Source organism: Columba livia, chromosome 5 (genome assembly GCF_036013475.1).
Source record: "Columba livia isolate bColLiv1 breed racing homer chromosome 5, bColLiv1.pat.W.v2, whole genome shotgun sequence".
In the NCBI taxonomy this organism is placed as follows: Eukaryota; Metazoa; Chordata; class Aves; order Columbiformes; family Columbidae; genus Columba; species Columba livia.
The window spans coordinates 16722928-16748042 of record NC_088606.1 but is presented as its reverse complement, the minus strand read 5'-3'; the positions used below and the strand labels follow the sequence as shown (position 1 = coordinate 16748042).

Sequence of the window (25115 nt, the reverse complement as noted above, 5' to 3'; positions counted from 1 at the left end):
CTTGAACCCAGTGTCCCACTCCCAACACCCTAACGTATTTAATCAATTTTTCTAAGCAAGTGTTTACTTTTCACATTAACTCACCTGAAAGTTATACTGCTAACTTAAAAACAAAGCAGAAAGGTAGAACATATAGTTCTAGCAACTGCAAGGTCAAGGAAAATTGTTTTCTTGAACTTGTTTCTCCCTAACTCCTCTGCTTTGGCTGCTTGGTAGAGCAAAGCACATTTACCTGTGCATTAGTTCTCTGTCAGGGAAATGATGTTATATATTCAAAAGCCTGACTTGCTTTTCAGAGCATGTAAAACAGTCATAAATACGAGTGCACTAAAGAGCAGGAATGTTTACTTATGGCATTGTTTGCCCAGCAGTGGAACCAGTGTCTGATGGCTGTTTGTTCTTGCACTGTAACCCAGCTCCAGGAGGCTGTAATTCACCGTGAACTGAATTCTGGTTTCACCATCTGTGTATGAGGAACAGTTTAATTAAAATGCAGGAATAACAAAGACAGCTTCCATTGACATATAGTAGATAAACCTTTGTCAGTCAGACTGATGCCTTACAAGAGACAGTTTTCCCAGTCTGTTTTTGGTTTGGTGTTTGGCTGGTTTTTTTTTTAAATAATAAGGCATTGCAGTATAATGAAGTATAATGGAAAATGCAGACATTTCCTTCATTGCAATCAGAAAGCTGCCCCTGGATATTGGTAACACCCAGGCTTTTGAGAACAGAAAAGCACTGGGATAAATGATGGTACCCTTTTCTAAATAAAACAGTTCCTGATAAATGTTTTTCAATGTTTATTTTTGTGCTGTAATTGATCATGTTTTAAATAGGAGAAAACAACGTGGAATTTCAACTTGATAAAGATGTCCTCGTTTTTATGCTCCAAATACCAGGTCTTGATTCACTTTTTTTTTTTCTTCTGGACCAACGTCATTTTTGTTGTCCTTGGGTGGGAAGTAGGAAGAAAACAGGTAAGTCAGTATCAGTGATCCTGTTTAAAGGCTTTGAGAAAGGTGCATTTTTTTGGTTGAGATTTGAGATCAAACTTTGAGGTTTTCTTCTTTCTTTTGAAATGTGTGATGACAACATTTTTTCCAGCTCACATTTGTTTATCATTTGGTAAACATATATGTCGCTTCTTTAAGGAATGAGACATACAGCTCCTGGGAAGGGGAGCAAATGAAAATATTTTGTTCTTACATAAATATATGTAATTGTATTAACTAAAAGCTCGGTCACATTGTTTGTATGTGTATACACATATATAATTGAATGATGTACTAGAAAATAGACTTTCAAAAACTTCTGTGATGAAAGGCATATACTTTCCAATCATGTTTATACATGTTTATATGTGCAAGAATAAACTTTTTTTTCCCAGCTGGAACTTAAGAGATTTTGAGAACCTCAGAAAGCAAAAAAAAAAAAAAAAAAAAAAAAAAAAAAAAAAAAAATAGTGAGAAATATTTCAGCAATTCTCACATATTTTTTTTAACTTGCCAGGAAAACCACACGGTGAGGTCATCTCAGAACTGAGAGGATGAAAATTACCAGACTTGAGCAACTTAAGAGTAATACTATAAGAAACAGTCTGAAATGACTGCACCTTATATTTTGTGGCTTATGGCACTATTATTACCAATATTGGTACAGAAATCTAAGAGGGTTATATTCCTTTGTTATAGAAGAAATTTGACTAACCATAATAGCCTCGTTTAGCATTAGCAGCTTAGCACTAGTAGCTGAAGTAGTTGAAACCTCTACTTTCATGGATCAAACAGCTCTGGATATTAAAAAATGTTTTTCTAAACATGTTCCTGACTGGCCAGGGAAGTCAACGGACAGGGTAGTGCATTTGGCTACATTTGTATGCAAAGATGGAAATGAGAAAGAGTTGAAGAGGCATCAGAGGAAAGAGGAGATAAATGTGCTTGTGGCTGTGCTGAGGGAAGGGTTTGGAGTAAATAGAGGGAGAGGCCAGGAAGAATCAGAGGATGTAGATGGCATCAAAATGAACATGATTTCCCTCTGGGAGCTAATGACTGTTGTGCTTATTGTGGGGAATGGGGGCACTGGAAATGGGAATCTCTCATGAGACCAAGAGGGCCCTGGGAAGCCAGATTTGGGAGAAATTAGATGAATATCACTGAACAGCAATGATAGGAAGAGGGAGACTCAGACAAACCTTAGCATACGTATGGGTTTTGGAGTACTAAACTGAATCAATAAGGGTCAAATTGGGGGAAAAATAGAAGACAAGGAAATAGCATTCCTAGCAGATACAGTAGCTGCTGTATTACTTTTGCATTTCAAGCCTAATGGGTAACTCTCAACTGATAGAATATTGGTTCAAGGGGTCACGGGGAAAAAAGAAACAATCACGTAGCCAGCCGGTGTTGCTATGGATAGGTGGCCACGGAGTGTGGGGAAGATTTTGATCACGGAAGAATCACCTATGCATTTGCTGGGATGAAACCTGTTACAGTCCCCAAATGCCCAGATCTGTCTGTCCCCAGAAAAGGCAGAACTTCCAGCAGCAGAGGTTTGTCTCACTGCTGAAAACTCATGCGAAGTTCCTGAATGAGAATGGATATAATTTCAATAGAAATCAGCACAATTCGTCTCCATAAAAACAAAGGAAGGAAAGCCCATAGCACTCAAGCAGTAGCAAATTCCCAGGGAAGCAGTAAGAAGTATTCTGCAAGTAAGAATATCTGTAAAAAAGGAGGCTTGTGATGATGCAGTTCCCTGTATAATACCCCTGTTTCACCTACTTGTAAAAACAGGTTGGACAAAGGAGATCCAGAATATTGGTTTGTACAGGATCTCAGAGAAAAAAAATCGATGTGTGATTGCACCCCATCCAGTGGTCTCAGACCCAGCAGCAATATTATTCCAAATTTGCACCTTGGGCAAAATATTCTACTGTTATTGATCTAACAGCTGCATTTTTTAGTCTACCTATAGCAGATGACAGCCAGCGTATGTTTGTATTTATGTGGATAGGCTAACAACTAACGGAGAGACCTGCTTGCCCCAAGGGTTCACTGGATACCCTATGATATTCTCCCATTTGCTTAAAGATGACATGAAAGATATTACCTGGAGGTTCTATACTTGTACAATATGTAGGTAATTTGTTACTTGCCAGTAAAAAGTATGAAAGATACTATTTGTCTATGTACTGCTTTAGCAGAAAAAGGTCACTATGCATTTCTTGGCTTCAGCTGTGCCAGCAGGAAGTAAAATATTCAGGATTCATATTAAAACAAGGACAAATATTAGTAGACCCAGAACAGGTCCAAGCTATTGTAGAAATACCTTGACCACTAACAAATAGACAACTGTGAGGACTTTAGGCACAATAAGGTGCCACAGACCCTGGGTACCGTGGCTAGGGGAGTTAAGTAATCCACTGACTGAAGCTACCAGGGCAGAGGAAGCAGAGCCTGTACATTGGGGACCTGAGAGAGGTGGCTTTCTAAGCTATAAAAAGGAGCTTTAGCTTCTGCTCTGGCACTGGGATTGCCAGATTACTCCAAACCCTTTGAACTATTAATGCATGAGAAGAAAGGAGCAGCCAGCTGAGTCCTTACTCTAAGGCCAGGTCCACACCGCCGCCCTGTGGCTTAGTACCCAACTCAACGGGATCCCGCAGTGACAGGGAATAATTTCCATGTTAGAGCGATGGCAGCAACAGCAACTATCACAGAAAAAAACAGCATTAGCCCTGGGTCACCCGACAACAGTGCATGTCCTGCATGAAGTAGAACTGATTCTTAAGGAACGTGCTACACAAGCACTGTCCCCACAAAGAGCGCATCTCTACAAATTAATGATTTTAAATGCAGATAATATTATTAATACTTCTAAAAGATGTAATGTTTTAAATCCAGCCACTTTACAGTCTGTTTCCTCCAATGGTGAGCTGCACCATGCCCGTGCTAAGGTAGTGTTTCACTCCAGCTTCAGAGGAAGATCTGCAGGATCAGCCTCTAGAGAACTCAGATCTAACCATTTTCACTGATGGATCTTCACACGATATGAATGGACAACGACACACAGGCTATGCAGTGGTGAGAAACTTAAGAAATACTGGAAGCAGAACGCCTACAACCCGTGGTATGTGCTCAAGGATCTGAATTAACTGTGTTAGCAAGAGGAGCCTGGTGGGGATGTAATCAGTGGTAACGGCTTATTCTGATTTTAAATATGCTTTTGGAGTGTTTCATGCAATAGGTATGCTATGGAAACAATGAAAGTTTCTTACCTCGTCAGGAAAGAATATTTTTAAGGGAATTGAAATCCAAATGCTCTTAGAAGCTATTAAGCTTCCAAGGGAAATTGCTATAGCACAGTGTCCAGCTCACAGCAAAGGATCCAGCAAAATGCAAAGAAAGAAAGAATTGGCAGCTAAAGCAGCTAGAGCTGCTGCTTGCCAACCTATACATCAGTGTACTGCCATAACAACTCTGCTGATGACTGGCCAGAGATCAATAATCCAGCCCAAATATATGCAGAGATTACTCAGGAAGAACATGCTCAATGGGAAAGCTGGAGGTCTGTGAAAGGTTAAACTGGAATTTGGACTATTGGGGGAAAACACATTTTAACAAGAAGATATTTAATGACTTGGTCTAGGTGGTTTCGTGAAAAAAAAACACTGAGGGATGACAGCAATTGTTAAGCAGGTTGAAAAAATGTTGGTAGCTCCCAGAATACAGATGGCATAAAAAGGATTGTGAGCTCTTGTCCCATATGGTTGAAGTTTTCCGATGCAAAACCCAAAGAGGAGGCTGGAGGATGACCATGAGCATACTTCCCATTCCAAACACTGCAAATTGGTTATGTTGACATGCTTCCTGTGAGCAGATTAAAGTACCTGCTGGTGAGCATGGATCAACCCTCAGGGTGGGTAGAAGATTTTCCTACCAGGAAAGCTGATACTGCAGGAGTGGATAAAGCACTCTTGTGGGAAATAATTCCCAGATACAAAAAACCTGAAACCATACAATCCAACAGAGGTTCTCATTTTTTTTTAAAGGAAATACTAAACAATATCTATGGAAGTTTAGGAATACAGCAACAACTACATGTTCCATATCATCCGCAGTCCTCAGCACAGGTGGAAAGAATGAACAGGTCTCTCAAAAATAAAAATGTTCGAACGTAGTCAGGTAGGTTTGAAATTGCCTTCGGTTTTAGGAATAGTGGTATAGGATATTAAAAAATGTGGTTATTATGCTTCTTATAGCCTGTTGGGTTTTTTTACTTGTATTTGGAATTGTTTTTAAAATATACTTATGAAATCAATACAAGGGTATTGAAGAGTCCTCATACAAGATGAACTACATATGGGCAGGGATGCCTGGAAAAAAAAAAAAAGATGACTGTTACAGAATAAATTTGATTAACTATATTAACTATATTCTTCTCTCTGAGTAGCCTCATTCAGCATTAGCAGCTTAGCACTAGTAGCTAAAGTAGCTGGAGACTTAGGCTGCAAGACCTGAGCAACAGTAGAGTTTTTGATAAAACTAATGCTAACACAGAACTAGCTGAATGCAGCAGATGCGGGTGCAATGATGAAGATAAGGACTAAGGAAACAATTCCAAGAGAATGAGGTAACTTCAGAAGAAGGCCAGTCCAGCAACAGTGAAAACCAGTAACATATCAAGAGACCAGCAACCAGGATTCAGTGATTGGGCTTGGGGAAAGGATGATGGGTGGTGTGTGTAGAATTGAGAGGTGTGATGTGGGGCAGGGGTCCCTCTCTGGAGGCGCCCAGCTCAAGCTACAACCTGAGAACTAATAAAAGAGGGATTGGAAACCTTCACTCAGACTTGACATCAACTAGCAAGAGGATCCTAGGATGGGGGCCTGTTATGGTGGCTGGCGTGTGTAAGCCCGTAACACCTGTCAGTACAAAAATTGCTTACACCGGTGCAGCTATTCCCACAAGGAAAGGAACATAAACTCTACTCCTATAAAAGTATCCACACTACTGATTAGATTGATATAATTACATCAATACCAAAAGAACACCAGACCTCTAATTGGCTCAGTGGTACCAAAGCCCATTTGTACCTTGTAGTGCCCTTGCTCCTTTCCCAGCCCAGGATTTGGGTCTGTGTTCTGTAACTGCAGCCCTCACGGAAATTTGGCAATTTGTACCATCCAAATCTGGTTGCTCTGGAAACGGGCTACAATTTCTTCCAGCTTCACAGCAAGAGCTGCTGAACTCCAAGACAAACAAGCATAGCAGCTCTGTTAACTCCTTTCCCCAGGCTGATAAACTTGCTTCAGGAATCACAGATCATTTTCCTCTTTCTCATGCACTCTGAGGTGAAGCCCATGAGGAGCTTTTGATTGACTTGAGAAAACACTGAAACCCTTAAGTGCCTTTCACAAAAGGAAGCTGAAATAGGAAATCTCACATGGGCCAGAAAAATATCAGACCACATCTGCCTGAGTATCAGAATGGGAGTGTGGAAGTGATCTATAGAGGGTTACAGAATAAGGACTATTTCCTAAAAGAGAGCCCTTCTGCCTGGTGCCTCCCTCCTTCTCCCCAGTCCTATAACCTCTGACAACACCCTGCTTTTCTGCAAGGACTATTGGATATTACTTACACATTGCTGCTTGCAGTAATAGTCTATTACTAGTCAGTCAACTCACAGTCTTCTGAGTTCCTTCCTTCACCAGGCCATTTATCAAACAATCTGGAATCACTCTGGCACCCTAAACACACCGTGCTAGGACAGGGCAAAGCCGTGGGTATTCTAACACCCAAGAAAGCACAGTGTTTCCTACCAGATTTTCCTCCTGGAGTCAGGCAGTATGAGGTGAAATCATCAGAAAGTGTCATTTTCCCATCTTTTTCCCCCCCCGCTTAGGGAGTTGGATTCACAACCTGGCTGTAGTAAGCCTGCAGTACCTGGCTTCTTCTCAGCAAGGTGCAAACTACCTCTCCCATGCCACATGGCCAGCCATGTGCCTGGGCTGCTGGCATATGGCAAGGCAGCACTCCAGTTTCTGCTCTGCTAACTTGCTGTTTCATCAACATACAGGGGAAGAGAGAAAGAAAAGGCTAGGGTAGTGTCAGGAAACTTTGCTGTCCAATATGTGAGATCCTGTCCAAACTTATCTCCTCAGCAGATGTCTTACACTACAGGGACTCTTCCTTTTTCTTGACACGCATATGACAGACCAGGAACTCTGCAGCAAAGATGAGGTCAACTGGCCCCACGTATTCATAAAATAAGGAAGGCTCAGAAGCTATTAGGGTTTCAGTTTTCTGTTATATAGTACCGGTTGCCCTGTATCAGCTTGGCCCCTAACAACACTCTGCTGAACTCACATTTTTATTAATCTACTTGGAAGTTGCTGTGACTGCCTAAAGAGACTTAATTAGTCCTTTAATTAATGGGTATTTTAGCAGACAGAAGCTGCCAGAAAACACAAGATTACTTGTTTGAGGCCATAGCCTAACTGCTGTGCCAGTACTACATATTTCATTACATACTAAAATTAAATTGCCAATACATACTTGATGTAAAACTCTTCATGTCTAATCCACACCAGTGATACACATGCAAATGACCAGAGCTGGAGAAAACATTCTCCTTTGTCTTCCTCTCTTCCTGAGTAACCTAGTTCATATTGAAGGAGGGCAGCTAAGTGGTAATATTTTCCAGTTACTGTTTAATAATTTGTTTAATTTAGCTAAAGCAAGTACAAGGTTTTTCCTCTAGGTAGAAGACTCGGAGTATCCTGGTAAGATAAGGACAAGGCAAAGCAGGCAGCCACAATAGAGCTTTCAGAGCACTAGGCACGTATTAAGACACCAAGATATTTTTAGGGTCCAAGCTCCACTTGAGCTCCTGTGGGGGTGCAACATCAGCAGATTAAGTATTGAGAGCTCATGCTGAGCACATCAGAGGCTGCAGGAGAAAACCAGCAGCACAGCACACCACAGGAGAGCATGAAGAAGGTGAGGGCAGAAGTGTCGTGCTCCATCCTGGAAAGACTTAGCCAGGCAGCAAGCTGAGGGCCAGACAGAGGGGTGGGAGTGTGAGAACTACATTGTTGAACTGAGAGAAACAGAAGCAGCTGAAAATCTCCACAGTAGTGCTGAAGAGGAAACAAAAATACTGTCCCCCCAGTCCAGTTCTCCTCATGATCATGTGGAATTAGAAATTACCAAAACTGTCCTACCTCATGCAGATTTTCAGATAAGGGAGGAGATGTAAAGCTCTTGTGTCAGGATCCAGCCTTGATTTTGCTGATGAATTGTAAGGAGAAATACATCACAAAATGCAGAAAATCACCACCCGTTCTTCAGTCCCTTCAGGGATGCAAAGCCCATGCAAATTTCCTTTCCACAGTGTAAGAATATGATTAAAATGGCACAGAAAAGGACCAAGGGCATGCTTGCCTTTGCTCAGTTTTTTTTTTTTTTCAGTTTTCTTTACAGGGAACTTTCTTTAAATTCTTGTTTTTATTTTTCAGATGTCACATTAACTCCAAAGATGTTTTGTCTTCTCACATGGGGGAGGCAGCAGAACCTTACCATCTCTCCTCTCTCAAAACTTTCCCCCCATCTACTCAAAAGAGCATGAGACAAATAGTGTTGCAAGGTAAGCTTCATACATAATTGCTAAGCTCTGAATGCTTATGATTATATTGTCACAGCTCTTCTTCAGTAATGGAAGGAAGAGAAAAGCCCTCCAGAGGTTGGGGAGACTTCGATTATTCACATAGATGAAAGAGCTTCTCATATAACTGGCAAGTGGTTGGAGGCAGCACTCAACTCCATAGACAAATTTATTTTTGACTAGCTGAGTAAATCGATGCCTCCTGTCAGGGCAATGACTCTGGTTCTATACTGTATGAGACACAGAAACTCAGCCTGATGTAGAGCTGGCAGATGAAGGTTCCCTGTGCTCTCACCAACACAGATCCCACTGCTATGTCTTACCTTTTGGACGCTTTTCCTCTTTCCCTGCCTGCTATGTGCAAAGGGCATCAGCAATGAGCAATTCAGAAACCCACATGATAGAAAACAGACATGGGCCTTGAGGTTTATAACAGATGTAATTCAACAAAAATTCAAAATACATTTTTCTGATATCTTATTTTTAAAAATAGCTTTAAAAACTATTTTCACAGGTCAGGTTAAACTTATTTAAAAGCATAATTATCAGGTAGCATTCTTCAAAGTAGCGTTCCACAATACAATCATCTTTGTATTAAAGCAAACATCATGGTTCTAACATGTTTCCAAATACAGACTTAACTCCAAATATCAATTAATAAAACATTAAGTAGCAACACTTACTTCTCAAAAATCTACACATCTCCCAAGGTCCATCCAGGCCCATTGCCACCTTGACTTTTTTTGCACATTCTAAAACATATTAGCAGAGAACTTAGGGAATTAAGACCCAGTAGAGAACAGAACAGAGAAATATTATCAGAGTAGAAAGAAAATTGGGAGAGATTTTCATAACTGGAATTGGAGACTTGCTGGTAACACTGCCTATGTTTGCTGCCCTTCTCACTGAACTGGCTGCAGTAAAAGTCAAACTTCCCATTACAGCCTGCTCAGATTGTACTCAGACTGTACACGGCCTACCTTCCCCGTCCTTTAAGGACATTAAAATTCAAATCAAGTTTTTTCATTAGAGTATGCCCATGGTGAATTTTACTCTGTATCTTTAACCCTTCTCGCAAAAAGGAAAAATAAACAGAACTATTTCAAAATTAACTTCTATCAATGTAGAGAATTAGAACAAATAAGTAAGAATGTAAGAAAACAAGATCGAAGACAAGATTCAACAATAACGAACCACATGATAATAGAGCCCTTTAAATCAACATTTTGCTTTGTGCCTGTACAACCAAGACACAGGCAACATCCTCTGATGCTACGTGTCTTCTAGCTGAGTTCCTCCATAAGCACCGACAGCCTGGATAAGGATTGTCTTTGCTTCCGTCGCACTGAGTGATCTTGCTCAGTTATCTAATTTAGTTTTATTGATTTCTTCTTCTTGGCTTGTTGTTTGGACACGGTACCCAGAGCAGATTCTGAAATGCTCACTGACGTCTGAGGCAGCAGTAGTTTTCCAGACTGTGTTGGGTACTTGGTTTTCATAAGGACTTTAAACAGTGGCTGGGACAACATATGTTTTAGTTGTTTTTTCATCCCCTTCAGCATCTTTTGCTTCTGACTTTCTTCTTGCTCACTAGCTTTTCTTCCTTGGGGCAGAAATCAAAGATATAGAATGTTACAAGAAAAGAACTTGCATTGGCCTCTTTCACCAGGCTTCTACAGTGCTAGGGGCAGATGTTCATCTCATCTTTCTCTCTCTAACAAGGTCACTGAACTTCCATAAAGTCTTCCAGTCATCTGTGACACTTTCAGGTCACCTATGCTGTCCACGAGATAACAAGATCAAGAAGAATCCTAACTACTGAGTAACTATACCCCAGGTATCATTCTGCTAAATCATTCAGATAGCTCTCAACCCAGAACAGACTTGGGAACAAAAGGAAAAGGGGTCCAGAAGATAAGGGGTTAATCCAGGACTTCTAGCTCAGGCAAAAGCTTCTTCTATTTTGTTACTTTCTGCATGCCTCATTTCAGCACCTGTAAAACAGGAAACCCTTTCTTCCTTACACATAAAAAAACCCCATGAGTTGCTCAGATTTAATAACATAGAAGAAAGAAGGGCATAGAAAACACTGGAGATAGTTAATATGGTCAAAGGCCTGAACTGGAGGAATAAGTCAAGGCTGCTGTAAGGTAAATTGAAAGGACATTACTAAATCCTTCGTAATGTGTAAGAGGCATTTATGGGAGAAATTGCTGAGATTTTAATTGGTCTACAATAAGCTATGGAAGAATCAGAGACCAAATACATTTTAAAGCATGAATCTGGCAAGATTCTGGCTGGCAATTACAAAGTGCTTCACTTGAGAGCTACAGCTTACTTGGACTGGATGTGCTGTTTTGAAAGTCATTTCAAAGCACAGCATACTCAGATTATGTCAAAACAAAATGGCAGAGTGCTAATTATCTGAGAGCACTCCTGAACAGTTTGGACAGAGACGATTAGTGTTTGCTTGCAAAGTGGCTGTGAACAAACTAGTCCAGCCATGAATAAAGAAAAAAAAAAATCTGAACATGCTTCAAAATCAAGGTATCTTCATATTTAGCAGCTAACAGGCTACAGACAGCTTAAGCTGAAGTGATCCAGGCAGCACCCGTACTCAGCATGCCTTCAAAGAACTGGAAGGAAATCATACGTCCTAAAATTTGAACATAATGTGGCATTTTATAGCACATCTAAGCAGTGCAAAACTTCACTGCCTTGAACTAATAGGCACCTGTAGTTGCACAGCCCTACACATTCTCTCAGGCACAGCCTGCTGAACGTTCAATTTTAAAAATAAAAGAAATTACTTACTTCTAACACACCAACAAAAACCTCAGCAACTTGAATATAACATTGGCTGTTTAGCCCACACAACTCAACCTACATAAGGCTCACATAATTTTTGGTGTTTGCTGGCGCTTCCTGGTGTTCCCACACAGAGCTGTCAGGCTCCTGTCCTGCTGCCTGACTACAGGGCAGTGGGAGAGATAAGCAGAAGTGGAGAAACAGCTTTTTCTTTGACACAGAGGGGACAAGGCTGAAGCAGGACATACTGGGCTGTCAGATCACCCTAAAATGTTTCCCAGAAACTAAACAGTTTTTGTTCTACAACACGTGGACTTGTCTGTGACTTGCTAGAATTGTCACACCTCATTCCCTCAGGTCCAGCACTATCTACTGTGCAATCATCCCAAAAACACAAGCAGTACCATGTACTAAGTACTGACATTACTTTCCTTCCCCTTCTGCCCTGCAGGTTTTAAGAATTTCTCTGCCACGGTGAAGAAGCCACTTCTGGACACCAGTGCTATGGGACCAACTAAGTATATCCATAAACAAGCATTTCTACTTGCCCATAAACATGTCATCATCAAGATCAACCTCAAGAGCCTCTGCAGCTTGCTGGAGCCAGGAGTCGTGTTGCTTTGCCCGACTGTTGAAAAATTCTGCCTTCTCAATCTGCCGTGCCAAATTCATCCGTTCCTGCAACAAAAGCACATTTCAGACATGATGATCAGGTTTAAACATGGGACACTTTAGGAGAATCAGTGTTTGAGAGCATGCATAACAATGCAACTGAGGTTCCCTCCTGGTGTCTCGGCAGATGCCTCACTTAATAAACAAATCTCATCATTTGCTAAAGTGTTTTCCTTCTTCAGATCTGTGATAGAATCTGACTTCTAAATCATGTCAACTATTAAATATGCCTGAATGTTAACTCCTTATTCTTTAAATGCACCATTGCAAACACTTCAAAAAAGTCAAGGACAAATAATGATTCAGATACCAATCATTCTTAATTTACATATTTACACAGTACAGCTGATCTTAAAGTTACTGGTCTCAGCAATAAGGGGCAGCATTGGCTTCACCCAACTCTGAAGAACTCAGCTCCTGCAAGGCCATATGGAAGGAGCGACTCATGTTTTCAGAAACACACCTGGATCTTGTCTAGGCACAGGACAAAATGTCCTGCCCTTCTTCCCAGCTGCACAGAGGTGGAAGAAAGAAGTCCAGCAAACCTAATATGACCTGCGGCCTTCCAGCTGGGCCAAGCTGTCTTAAATAACTAATTCATTACGGAAAGGAAACCTGCACTGACAGCAAATAGTAATCAACCCAGCAGTAAGTTCTGCTGTTCGGAATGTTCCTGTGGTTGCACAAAACAAACCTTGTACAGGATGCCCAGACCACCCCAAGGGAGCAGTCTGCTGCTACACAGTAAGAGCACCAGCCAGAACTGCCAGGATAATTAACACGCAGACAGAGAGGAAATTAAACATGCAGTTGACTAATAAAACAAGTCAGTCACTTTTTAGATCATTACAAGAAATTTTAAAGTTTTTCCATCTTTGTAAAACTTGAGTCCTCTTGGTCTCTACTCTGGTTCACCAATTCTATTCTTCTCCACTGCGAAATCCTTCTAGACCTTTCCTGAACTGGAAGAAGGCATGCAGAACCAGTGAAGGAATGTGCCAAAGGGATAGACATAAAGAACCAGCAGCAATATTAGTCCCAGTGACAGTGGCTTTGTGATTAAGCCCAGGGCAAAGTACAAAAGAGACCTGACCATGTGAAGGGCCTAGGAGGCTGGAGTCCTTTAATTACAATTACAAAGACATCTTGTTCTGGGGAGAGGAGCACTATTATGTATAGGAGAGAAGATCATGAGATGGTGGCAGGAAAATTTAAGTGTGGAAACAATATTCATTTGCCCATTAATTGACAGAGCATGATAAGAGCCAAGAACTACTCATCAAGAAACACAGAAGGGACCTCTGAAGAAACACTCTAAAAACAACAGATTTCTTTCAGTAACCAGAAACATTTGGCAGGTGGAAGGGGGGTGGGGGGAGATGAAAAAAAAAATTAAGCAAATTCTCTGTGTTACTACCAAGAGAAGAAAAATGAGTCTGTGGAAGCATTTCCTTGATTTTCTTCCTCTTTCAGAAAGCTTCACCTCCCGAAAAAAAATCATGCTAAATAGTCCATTTGCAGTAAGCCTGGGCTTTGAAACGTGCTGATGTTATTTGCAAGGTGAGAATACCCCTTTTGCCACTGGGGTGGACCCTGGGCTCAGTCCAAGTGAACTGGATGAGTATGAACCAGAATACGACATGGAAGGTACCTGTTGCATTATCTGACTACTTGCATTTTTCTCCTGTCCTCAATGACTGTGCAATATTCAGACACTCCAATCCCAGCTGGATTCCTTTCAAATGCAATATTTAAATATGCCCCATTTGTACAAGGCAGATGTCACCCAAACTGCCAGGAAAACGCTGAGACATGAAACAGCCTCTTATTTGAGAAGCAGAAAATCTGCGGTGACTAGAAGCTTTCTAAAATATATTGTTTTGTAAATTCCAACCGTTGTTTATTTGTGAGTTACTGAATGACTGAATTCTCCTTAAAACGGGCAATAACTTAAAAAAAGGAAACATACCTGGTTTCGCAGAGTTCAGTGGCAGCTGTGGCCTCGCAGTATAAGAACTTTTAGGAAAGCAGATAACTCACTACTTCAGCTGAAAAGAGGCAGATGAAGACCACTGAACATCCCTGGACCTGCTACTGTTCTCTAGCTCTAGTCTGTTCCTAACACAAGAGGCTTTAAGCAACTCATTTTACCTAACAGAGCCACCCCAGCTCCCCAGCCAACTTCTCTGTACTGGTTTTTGGAATCTAGTCAGGAGAAGCTTTACATAACAACATGTAAGAAAAATGTAAGTGACATTTATGTTTGAACACCTTTTTCGGGCTAGTTATTGAGGAGAAAACACAAATATTTCTAAAAAAAAGATAAAGTGTGATTAACTTAATTTTTAAACCCAGGTCCTGAAGAGTAAATTTCATCCGAAACCTAGAAAGAATGTACTGGACAAGGCAGTAACATAAGTAAGCAAGCAACTATTCAGGTTGTAAAGAGATTGTTGTTTCTTTACCTTGATAGAAGTCATGCACTTGGTATCAATTGGGAAAAACGGCAGCTCTTCGCTCTTCTCCAATGTTTTATAAATTTTCCTAAAATTGATCAAGTCATCAGGGCCAATCAGCAATAGGCTAAGGCCTTCATTGGCAGCCCGGGCTGTTCTGCCGCTTCTGTGTACATACAACTCAGAAGTACGAGGGACCTGCAAATATTCGGAAAAAACATGAAGCTGGCCATGGAAAGCTAGCAGCAGCCTGTCATACTTTGGCCAAGAGGTTGCCAGAGAATATTAGGTTTTAAATACACATGGTACACTGCATGTAACACAGCTGAAAGTAAAGTAAAAGATAATGTCTGGAGACACTTTTTCTTCTGTGGGCCAGTACTGTTCCTTGCATAACCTTCTGTGAGTCTCTCCTAACTTCTGACCCTCTGCCATTTCATTTGCAAAGTATGAAAAAATTCTATGTGTCCTCAGAGAAGAGTTATAGGGCAGAGTCAATTGACACCCTTGGATATCAAAGTTAAGCAAAAAGCAAGGAGAATCATAGCTATTATGTCCTTTCTCATATGTAATCACACTTTCATGAAGTGCTACCTACCAGAGTCAGCCACTGCAGCAATGATATCCTTAAGTATTGAGCACTAAGGAGAGCTAAATTAATAATGATTAAATCTCTGTACTCGGGACTATACTACATACAGGACCAAGAATCAAAGTTTTATAGCGTTCAGGATTTGGATCAGCAAAAGCTTATTTCAAAACCAATACAGTAAAGATAAAAACATTAAAAATATTTAACCTGGTAGTGGATGACATGCTGCACGTTGGGAATATCAAGACCACGAGCTGCAACATCTGTTGTCAGGAGGACACAGCTGAGAAAGCGATAACATAAAATTGAAGAGTAAACCATTTGCCAAGAAACACAACATACAGCGACCTGGAATTCTACCACAGCTATTTAAAGAACAGATTTGTACTACATCATCTGCTGGAAATATGCTATTTGTTTTCCCTTACAGAAAACGATACCCAATATTACAGCAGAGGCAGCCTTGAAACAGCAATTCTTAAAGTAAAAAACGCAAATATTACCTTTGACAGGTCTGTTTTGCTTCCAATAAAGAAGTTCACTACCTTGCTGGATCCTGTTTTCCTAAGCTTATATTCTCTCCCAATTCACAGGAACGCTAATGCAAATCACTGTTCAATGACCTAATTCAACCACTTGGCAGGGGGGTATGCTCCCCTTCATTACATTTTTCAGTGCTCTGCCCAGGTTGGCTTTAAAATTACCTTTAGCTTTATATGATCATACCATTAAAACCACAGTCGATCTTTTGGCAGGGCAGATGGGTTATTACAAGTTTCTCCAGTTGAGAAAAATTGCATTATTAACATTATAGATTTAATTAGCAGCATTTGAGGCTGAAATATATTCTACCAAGTGGCCTTCAAATAAATTTTCTCAGTAAATTAAAAGCTAGAAATATAAGGGGGGTATTCTGTTCTGACAATTAGTATTTCTGCTTACTCCTGGAAATGAAGAACTACTCAAAAAAGTCATTCTTTTATATAAACAGAGAAAGTCTGCCTAGCATATGAAACAATTTGTTTTAAAAAAATCTCCCTGCGACTGAGTTACTTGTAGGTAACAGGAATGCGTTCAGATTTTATGACATCTGACTGCATACCCTATTGCTACAAGGTTCAAAGCAGACATAAATAGAGAAAATTCTTTTGTTTGCAATCTGCAGGAGGCTGTGATAGATGGTCTTATAGATTTCTTCTTGCCTTGGAAATCTGCAGTCGGAGAAGGCCCCGTCTGGCCTATGTCAGTGCTACCAGTAGCACATTTTGCCAAGCAATACTGTGGATACATCACGGCAATTCAGCCTCTTCTCCATGCCTGAGTCCAGTACCAAGGTACAAATTCCCACACAGTCAGACAGCATAGAAGCACTTCACCGCACGACTGAACTGTGGGGCTTCTGGATTACAGAAGTACTGAGAACACCGACCTCATCCCAAAGCCAGCAGGAAACAATAATTCTTCAAATGGCAGGACAGGCCTGCCCAGGCAAACCTGACTGTCCACTGCTGCTGAAAGGCACAGCCAGCCCTTCTCTTGCATTGCTTTAGGATACCTTGACCCTCAGGAAGCTACTTCACCTAACTACACCTGAAAACCCTAACCCATCAAAAAGTGGTTAGTTTTCCGATGCCTTAGTGAGATGAAAGAACTTACAGAAGGATCAAATGAGCTGCAGTGTGGAGGCACAGGGGCAGAGAGGTGTGTAGGGCAGTTATAAAAGCATACAGCTGAAAACAGGGCAAGTGACAGCTTCTTCAGCAGCAATGAGCTACCAGACCACAGGATAATTCAGGTTCCAAGGGACCTCAGGATGTCTCTAGTCCAATCTCCTCCTCAAAACAGGATGAGCTATAAGGTTGGACCAGGTTGCTCAGGGCTTTATTCAATTGAGCCTTGAAAACATCCAAGAACAAGCAGCCTGTTCCAGTGCCTGATGGTCCTCATAAACAAAAACCGTTTCATATCCAGCCTGAACCCTTTGTTTCAATTTGCACCTATTACTCCGCACTCTCCTACCATGCACCACTGTGAAGAGCCTGACTCCGTCTTCTTGATAACCTTCTAAGATATCAGAGGGCTGACACAAGGTCCCCACAAAAATCTTTTTCACAGCTGTCACAAACTCAGTGCCCTCAGACCCTCCCATTCCAAAGAAAGTGCTTCTTGGCCATCTTGGTGCCCTTCCACTGAACTTGCTCCAGTTCATCACCTCAACCACCCCATGAAAACTCATCCGTACTCATTAATAACCTGGGCTCATGAATGGGGAACTCACATCCCCAGCTAACTCCCCCAACCTGCTCCTACTCTAACAGAGCTGTTTCCTTTCCCCACTACATTTTACATTATTTCTTTTTTTCTCTACTAGGAATTAGAAAATCAACTCACTTGTCTCGCTCAGCAAACCTTTCCAGGTTTTTCAGCCTTTGCTTTTGGTGCATGTTGGCATGCAAAGGAAGAGGATCGCAATTTAAGATTGTGAGGAGAGAACTGAGGCGTTTTACACAGTCTATGCTGTTTGCAAAGACCATGGTTCTTCCTGGATACTGAAGAAGAAAGTAATAGAGATAATAGTCCTTCTCATCTGTATTACAGTGAATTCTGGTTTCTGTCAGAGTCTCGACAGTAGCCTCTTTCCTTGTTAAGTCTATCACTTTGGGTTTGCCCTTTATTCCTACTTTTTCCATTAGCAATTCTAGTTTGGTCTTCTTGTCCATCTTTTTAGCATTCTTCTTCTGTAAAACTCTTGTGGGAGTCTGATGGACTAAAGTCAAAGTGGCAGAAAAAACAAAAGTCTGTCGTCGAGGGTTATACTGTGAATCATTTAAGATTTCCAGCAACTGAGACAGCTCTGCGAAGTGACCTTTCTCAACCATTCGGTCTGCTTCATCAATCACAAGGCACCTGTCAAACAGAAAACACACAGTAAAAATCCACTTGTGCTGATAATACAAATGTGATAGACTTCAAAATAATTTTTCCTGCTAAACACTTAAGGAGAGTTCTGCATGTAAAGCCCAAAGGAACACCAGGTGTGCTGGGGTAGCTACAGCAGCCTTCCACGGTTTTTTGAAAAAACAGGTCTCTAATGAAAAAATGTGTTTTTTTGCGACTGGCTTTACTTGACAGTCCCCTCCATCAATATAACCACTGTGCATTTCAATAAAACACACTAACAAAAAAATAAGTGACCTTACATAGTTTAAATTATTTAATCAGTTAGTAAACGTAATCAGCATGCAGTGACACCCAGTTCAGTATCCAGTAGTCAACCTAAAAGGCACGTTTACCTGAGCTGCCGAAGATTTGAAAGATGTGGGTGTCTCTCTTTAACTAACTCCCACAGACGGCCTGGTGTTGCAATTACAATTTCTGGCTTTCGATTCAGTACACGTTCTTGCTTCTGTGCAGCCATGCCTCCAACTAGAATTGCAGTCTTAATGCCTAGAACAGAAAAATAATAGTTTTTAATCTCACTAGTTTATCAGTGAATGTCTTTACATACCTCCACTCAGAGAAGTATTTTTAAAAGTCTATACCACAATTTTCAGCAAGCATTTTGTCCAGGAAACTTATGGGGTTTTACATAACACTGATCATGCAGCAATGCCCTCGATTTTAAAGAGAAATCCTCATTAGACACCAAAAATAAAGTAGTCTTTCATTTAGTACATCTGTCTTGCAATAGCAGGAAGAATCACTTATGTCCTCCATAGCTGTTAGCTTTGTTTACCCGTACTTCAGAATCTCGTGTTTTGTCAATTAAATTTGTGTGAACAAGCAAGTTCCTGTTACGAATAATCAGCAGGCCCCTCCAAGAATAGGACTGAGAAATGCTTGTCTTGCTAATAATGGCTCACTTGCTACAAAATAATCCTAACAAGAATGCTCCCTCCCAATTAATGATTCTCTGGACTGCACAGCAGCACAGAGACCCTGAGTCAGCTTTAACCAATTTGCTTAGGTACTAAAAGTTTAGTTTTGTAAGCACAGAATCAACACGTGGCTTATTTTACCCTACTTCTTCAAAGAACCCAATGGCCCATGACAAACTCAATGCTACTGTGCAAGATTCCTCCAGTATCCAAGCTACCACAGATCCCTCTTCCCTACAACTTGTTGAACCCCCTGCTTCCAGGAGGGGATTTGTTTCAAAGTGAATTTGAGACAACAAAGCAAGCCCATATCAAAACACATTTTCTCTCCTGCCACAGCAACTATACATCACTTGTGCAGCAGATTTTTACATACAAATAGCACTGCTCGTATCAAGACTGTGCTGACATAAATTGATTATTTCAGGCTAGGAGTTAAAATTAGCCGTGTAATCAGCTGTAGACTGATGAGCACAGCAGGATATATAGACACCAAAGGAAGACATGCTTAAAAGCACTACACTGCACTACATATCCTCTTCAATAAACAATTACTACTGTTGGAGAAGTGAGGAGTTGCTTCCCTGTTCTCCCCCTCTTGAACTGTTTCACACCCTCACTCACTCACTTAACAGATGTGCTGACCTCTGGTTTGGAAGAGAAAGGAACAGAATGGAATTGCTTTCATCAGACACGTTACCCAGCAATGTGCAGTGTCCTGACTGCTGTAGGAGGTTAATCAGACAATCCAGAAATGCCTTCTACCCTTAAAATATATGGGCACATTTTCTTTTTTTGATAAAGCAAAATTATTTCTATATGTATTATCTATATAGATCAAAACATCTATCAAAAAAAAGGAAATTATGAAAAAAATATACATATATAAATAATAAGATCATTTTCTATACATATCTTACATCATTCAAAACCAGGACAAAGCTGTGGTGGAGTATCTAGTACTGACTCTGTGTTGCTGAAGCACAAGTCAATAGCTATTTCAAGGCAGAAATATTTAAAACCAAAATATCTCACATTAACTGTTCACTTCCATATGCATCTCACTGAAGAATCTTAATGCATTTCTCAAATACTAATGACTGCAAACCTTAACTCTTCAAAAGCCGCCCCAGTTTTATGAAGAAGAAACCATGGCACACATTCTGGCTCAGCACTGATGCCAAGATCCAAACCCAGCATAATCTGGGACATGGCCCGTGGGGTCTACATACCTGTGAATTTTGCAACTGCATCAATGTGGTGTTTTACTTGTACAGCTAATTCTCTTGTGGGGGTAAGGACCAGTCCTAAAAGAGGTCTCTTTTTATGGGAGCCAACAGTGTGTGTCTCATCACCAGAATCAAATTCAATATTTTCGAGCACCTTCACACAGCCTGTTGTGAAAGATGTATCATCTTCATCCCCACTGTATTCAACCTGCTGATGGATTAGTTTTTCTGCTTCATCCTCATTTTCCCATCTTGTTTCATCCTGATGCTGATAGGACTCTTTAGGAACGCTGTGATTTCTTGTTGTTGAGCTATTTGATTTTTGCCACTGCAGCACAGAGTGAATCATCGGAATTGCAAATGCAAGTGTTTTGCCGCTTCCTAAAAAAAAAAAAAAACCCACAAAAAAAAACGGACCATACTGAAAATATGACAAAAGTAACAGCGAATCACACACCGTTCTTAAAACATGCAGTTGTAACAGATGCAAACTCTTGATCTTTAGAAGACCAGAAAGTTGCAGCAATACCATCTTCTCTCCTGTTCCCTTTATACATTGCCTTGAGGTCACCAATAGCACACTTCCTGAGGAACAGGTATTTTTCCAATCTCTAGCAGGTCAGGCAGATTCATTTGTTCTGAAAATGGTTTTTAAAAGCTGCAGTTTCAGCCAAGATATTTTTAAAGAACTGTATGCCCGTAAGGAGAATACCATGCCCTAATTGACAGTTCTGATCAATGTTCTCAAAATAAAGGAATAGCAAATGAGGCCAAGGGCAAACTGGAATGTACTTCAAGGATTTGTTTCCATCTACAATTTACAGTACTGTGTTTAGAACTTTCAAATAAACTGTATTTTGAAATATTCCACTAATTTTCTGATCTATTACCAGCTCACATTTTTAGAATCAAAACACACAAATGTGATTTAAAACAAATAAACCACTTTGGAGAGGCACTGCCAAATACACAACTACTCTCCAACTTTAATTTCACGGGTTCACTGTGCCAAACTGCAAGTCACATCCCTGCCACATATTCCTTTCTGAACTACCTGATGCTAATAAAGACGTTAGGAGAAGCCTGGTAGCACATCCACCCCAGTTAAGGTTCTCATGAATATCAGTTCATCAATCACAAAAGCAGCATCCAGAACACAAGACACTATCACACCACTCTTGTAACAGGCCACTGCTGGGGAACGGTTCTCTGGAAATCTCATCTCAATTCCTTAAGCGCAGTCTGTCCTATCATAAACCCATAATGATTTGTCAAATTCAGCAAGAGAGCATTTTGCCTGTTTAGCGAAGAACCTTAATATTAGTTAATAAACAGCTAAGCCCAGTATCCTGACCAATATGGCTGCAGTCTCCTCAAATCCACTTCCCACCTTTCCAAATGTCTAGGAAGTCCCTTCTGACTTATGCACTTGAAGCAAAAAAAAGTTTATGATCTGCATTTGCAGAGCATTTATACAATAAGATTCTGTATTACCAGAACTTCTGTTTTTAAGATGAAGAACACTGCTGATTTTGAATTAAATGTACTGCAATTTGGCTGGTGCAAATATCAGTACTGCACCCAGGCAGATTATAGCTGTGATAATCAGGACTATTCTGCAGGCACTAGATTCCCCCGCAAATTAAACAAATAATCACCTCACAGGGCACGTTATCTTCACAACACATTGACCACATACCATAACCAGGCCTGTAAAACCTGGAGAAAAGGTACCCTCAGACACTATAGCTCAAGCTATTTCATGTGCTTTTAAACAGTTTTATACTGTAAGATTTTACAGAGATCAAATGTGATTCCTTAACCAAAAACTTCATTACTTCCACATGGCAATGCACAGAACTGGTTAGATCCACTGTAAAAACAACAAGCCTTGATGTTCCCTGTATCTGATCTCCACAGGGATCTACTGCCATATCAAAATCTTGCTATTCTCCCCTATGTAGCTACCAAAAATGGAAGAAAAACAGTTGTTTCACCTGTCACCTTCCTCCCTCAGGCCCAATGCTAAGGGAAGCTGTAGGACGTAGAAAAAAGATCTGGAGAGTTCCAGCCTCTCCAAGCTGCAACTGTTCCAAACAGACACGCGCCCACATCTCTCAAGTTTCTACAGGAACACTGATGACCCACTGGACTCTTCTTTCATGAAATAATAAGAGAGCAGAACACAGTCCTGCTACTTCAGGGTTATGCAAAATTAGACAGCAACAACACAACCTGCTACCAGTCGTGCTCTCCATTCTGCAGCTAGAGAAGGATTTGTTTTCCAGCACTGACAAAATGTCACTTTTTTGCAGCACAAAAACACTACTTAAATTTTCAGTTCCATTTTCAAAAACAGTTCCTGCGAGGTTTTCTAATCTTATTAAACCTAATAGTGCCAGCCTAACTTCTAATTAAAATAAAAATGCAAATGACTGCATAACTTATTAGTTACTATAGCTTCATGTTCAAGAGCAGTAAATGGCTTTACAAGACAAGCAGTAAGATAAGGCAACTGGAACAGATGAAAAGAATGCAAAGGAAGCCTTTAAACTAACACAGCTTCCAATTGTGCTTCCTACTTTTAGTTTTTATAGGGAAAAAAATGTTGCATCGCTGAAGAGACAAAACTTCAAAGATATGAGCAGCAAAAAAAGTTAAAGGGAAAATAAGGCTCTGTGACTTCACAGCGTTGTTTAAGTAAAAAATAAGCGATAACAAATTTCACAAAGGCTAACAATGCCCAAAGACAAAGGTATGAGCTGATCACAAGCTGGACAAGAGACAGTACCTCTGCAGTTCATGAACCAAGGTAATACTTCAAGCACAAGCCATGAGAAGGTTTGGTGACAACATACAAGCCAAGCCCAGAGATAGGGCACAAGGTGGGCCTCTTTTGCTACAACAAAGGCCTAGGACACATCCACAACACCTCACACCGTGCTCAGTATTTATTCACCACTCCAAGCTAGTACTGTATGTTTAGAGGAACCTAGCTCTTGGCTTTACCTCAGCACAGGGACATCCACAGAACTTACTGCTGGAACATGACTCTGTTTCAATAATTCTGCCCGTTGCAGTGTATCACCTTACAGTTCCCAAAACAGGAAACAATTTGAGAAACAACAAAGCATAAAAAATCACTGAGACTTCAAAGCTTTGCACACTGTGCTTTACTGTATAGATGGAATGTCCTGTGTTTGTAAGCTGCTTCACAATGAATCATTACTAATATATTGGATATGCAGAAAATAGAAGCTCTTCTACGTACAAATGCTGCTTCTGCTACATATAAAAACCCATAACAATAACCTGCATTTAAAGAGGGGAGATGGGAAGCTCCCAGCATATACAACCAGTTTAAAGGATCTGTACCTGTTTCTGCAGCACCAAGAACATCCATATTATCCCGGATGGCAGAAGGCAAGGCTAAGGCTTGAATAGGAGTTGGAGCACTAAACCCCAGGTAGCTCAAGGCCTGCAACACTGGCTCAGGTACAAAGAGGTCTTTCCATGCAGACACATCAGCTTTGTGATCAGTTGAGGCAGATAAAACTTCTGTTGTCCAGTTTTTAACTTTTTTAGAAGTAGTCATCGACGGAAGAGCTTCTTCAGCCTGAGAACCCTTATTTTTAGCTGCCTTCTTTTTCTTTGGAGCACCTTTTGTGCTTGAAGTGCTCTCAGCCACATGTCCCTGGTCCTCCAGATTTGCCACTTCAATTATTTCATTACACTTTGCCTCTTGATCAACTGGCACACCAATTTCTGTTGCATTAGAACCATTGCTTTTATCTGTTTCGCTCCTCAAATCTTTGTTTTTCTTTTTCTTTTTGGGAGGGATGACAAGTTCTTCCTCCTTCTCAGTGTGTTCTTCTGAAACACTCTCAGCTTTTCTCTTATTATCTTTTACTTTCCCCACTTTGGAAGAACTTACTAGTTTGTACTCTGTGAGTTCCTCCAAGCACACAATGTCTTTAAACTCCTCATCAGCAAACAGATTGGGGTCAATCTGCACAGTTTTCCATTTCCCTATTACTTCAATGCCTTTTTGTTTCATTTTAAAGGGAGATTTAAATCTCCTTCCTTTTTTCATCTTCATTTTTTTACCTAAAAAGAAACTGAGGAGTAAAAAAGAAGAGCGTTAGATAAAATTAATAAGGATTATATTGATGATATTCAAACATACAAGAATACAAGGCTTACTTTTTTTTTTTTTTAATCTGGGAAAAATATCATGAATAGCCTTAAATATAAGACCAGCAGGTCATGTTTTCAGCCTCACCTTTGGAACAGCTTCGGGGTAAAACTAAAATCGCCGGAATAAACCCCCGCAGGCCGCGAAGAGCTCCCGCCCCGCCTGCCCGAGCACCACCCGCCAGGGGCCCAGCGCGGCAGCTCCGGACACCTGCCCGGGCCCTCGGGAGGCTCCCCGCACCCCTTTGGCGCTTACCGCGCTCTGCGGCCCCAGAACAGCGAGGGACAGACGGACAATCGAGGCAGCGAACAACCAACCGACCCCGACAGCCGTTACCGACAGCCGCCTCGTGCGCTCGCGGGCGCCGCCATTACTGCGTGACGTCACTGCGCGGCGCCCGCGAGCGCCGCGTATGCGGGCGGAGGGGTCGCGCGCATGCGCATAACGGGTGGAGCACTGCCCTCCCGAGGGCGCTGGCAGCCCTGCGCGGGGCGGGTGTCTCGGTCCTTGTCTCTCAGGCTGCCCCTCCGGGTGACCGGCCCTGGGGGCGGGCCCGGTGGGGCGGGCTGCCGGCCCTGCGGAGCGAAGGGCTCGAGGGCGAGCCCCCGCGGTAGCGGCCGT

General features: G+C 41.2%; 1 protein-coding gene and 1 long non-coding RNA gene across 7 annotated transcripts; one reads left to right on the top strand and one right to left on the bottom strand.

The window, feature by feature from the left end:
- The first annotated feature begins 7987 nt into the window (after positions 1-7987).
- On the top strand, positions 7988-12058 carry LOC135579547 (uncharacterized). The gene is made up of 3 exons (XR_010472806.1): positions 7988-8646; positions 10387-10501; positions 11924-12058. It is a non-coding gene; the product is annotated as an uncharacterized LOC135579547 (long non-coding RNA).
- DDX24 (DEAD-box helicase 24) lies at positions 9085-24908 on the bottom strand. Of its 6 annotated transcripts, none has more exons than XM_065063587.1 (9): positions 24750-24908; positions 23675-24417; positions 20303-20680; positions 18486-18639; positions 17584-18099; positions 15400-15475; positions 14610-14798; positions 12017-12150; positions 9085-10263 (listed from the first exon to the last, which is right to left on the bottom strand). In XM_065063587.1, the coding sequence occupies exons 2-9, from the start codon at positions 24396-24398 to the stop codon at positions 10032-10034; spliced, it is 2403 nt and encodes an 800-aa protein (XP_064919659.1). In that variant the 5' UTR covers positions 24399-24417; positions 24750-24908; the 3' UTR covers positions 9085-10031. The 6 variants fall into 6 exon arrangements, with proteins under 6 accessions (XP_064919659.1, XP_064919661.1, XP_064919663.1 ...); XM_065063589.1 differs by having other exon boundaries at positions 9085-10267; positions 12021-12150; XM_065063591.1 differs by having other exon boundaries at positions 9085-10267; positions 12021-12150; positions 24582-24874.
- Positions 24909-25115: the final 207 nt, after the last annotated feature.

Coding starts and splice junctions, on each gene's coding strand:
- DDX24 (XM_065063587.1), bottom strand. CDS start 24,398: ATGAAGATGAAAAAAGGAAGGAGATTTAAATCTCCCTTTAAAATGAAA. Junction 18,100..18,485: donor TCAAATCTTCGGCAGCTCAG/GTAAACGTGCCT, acceptor TCTGTTTGACAG/GTGCCTTGTGATTGATGAAG. Junction 14,799..15,399: donor AGCATGTCATCCACTACCAG/GTTAAATATTTT, acceptor GAATATTTGCAG/GTCCCTCGTACTTCTGAGTT.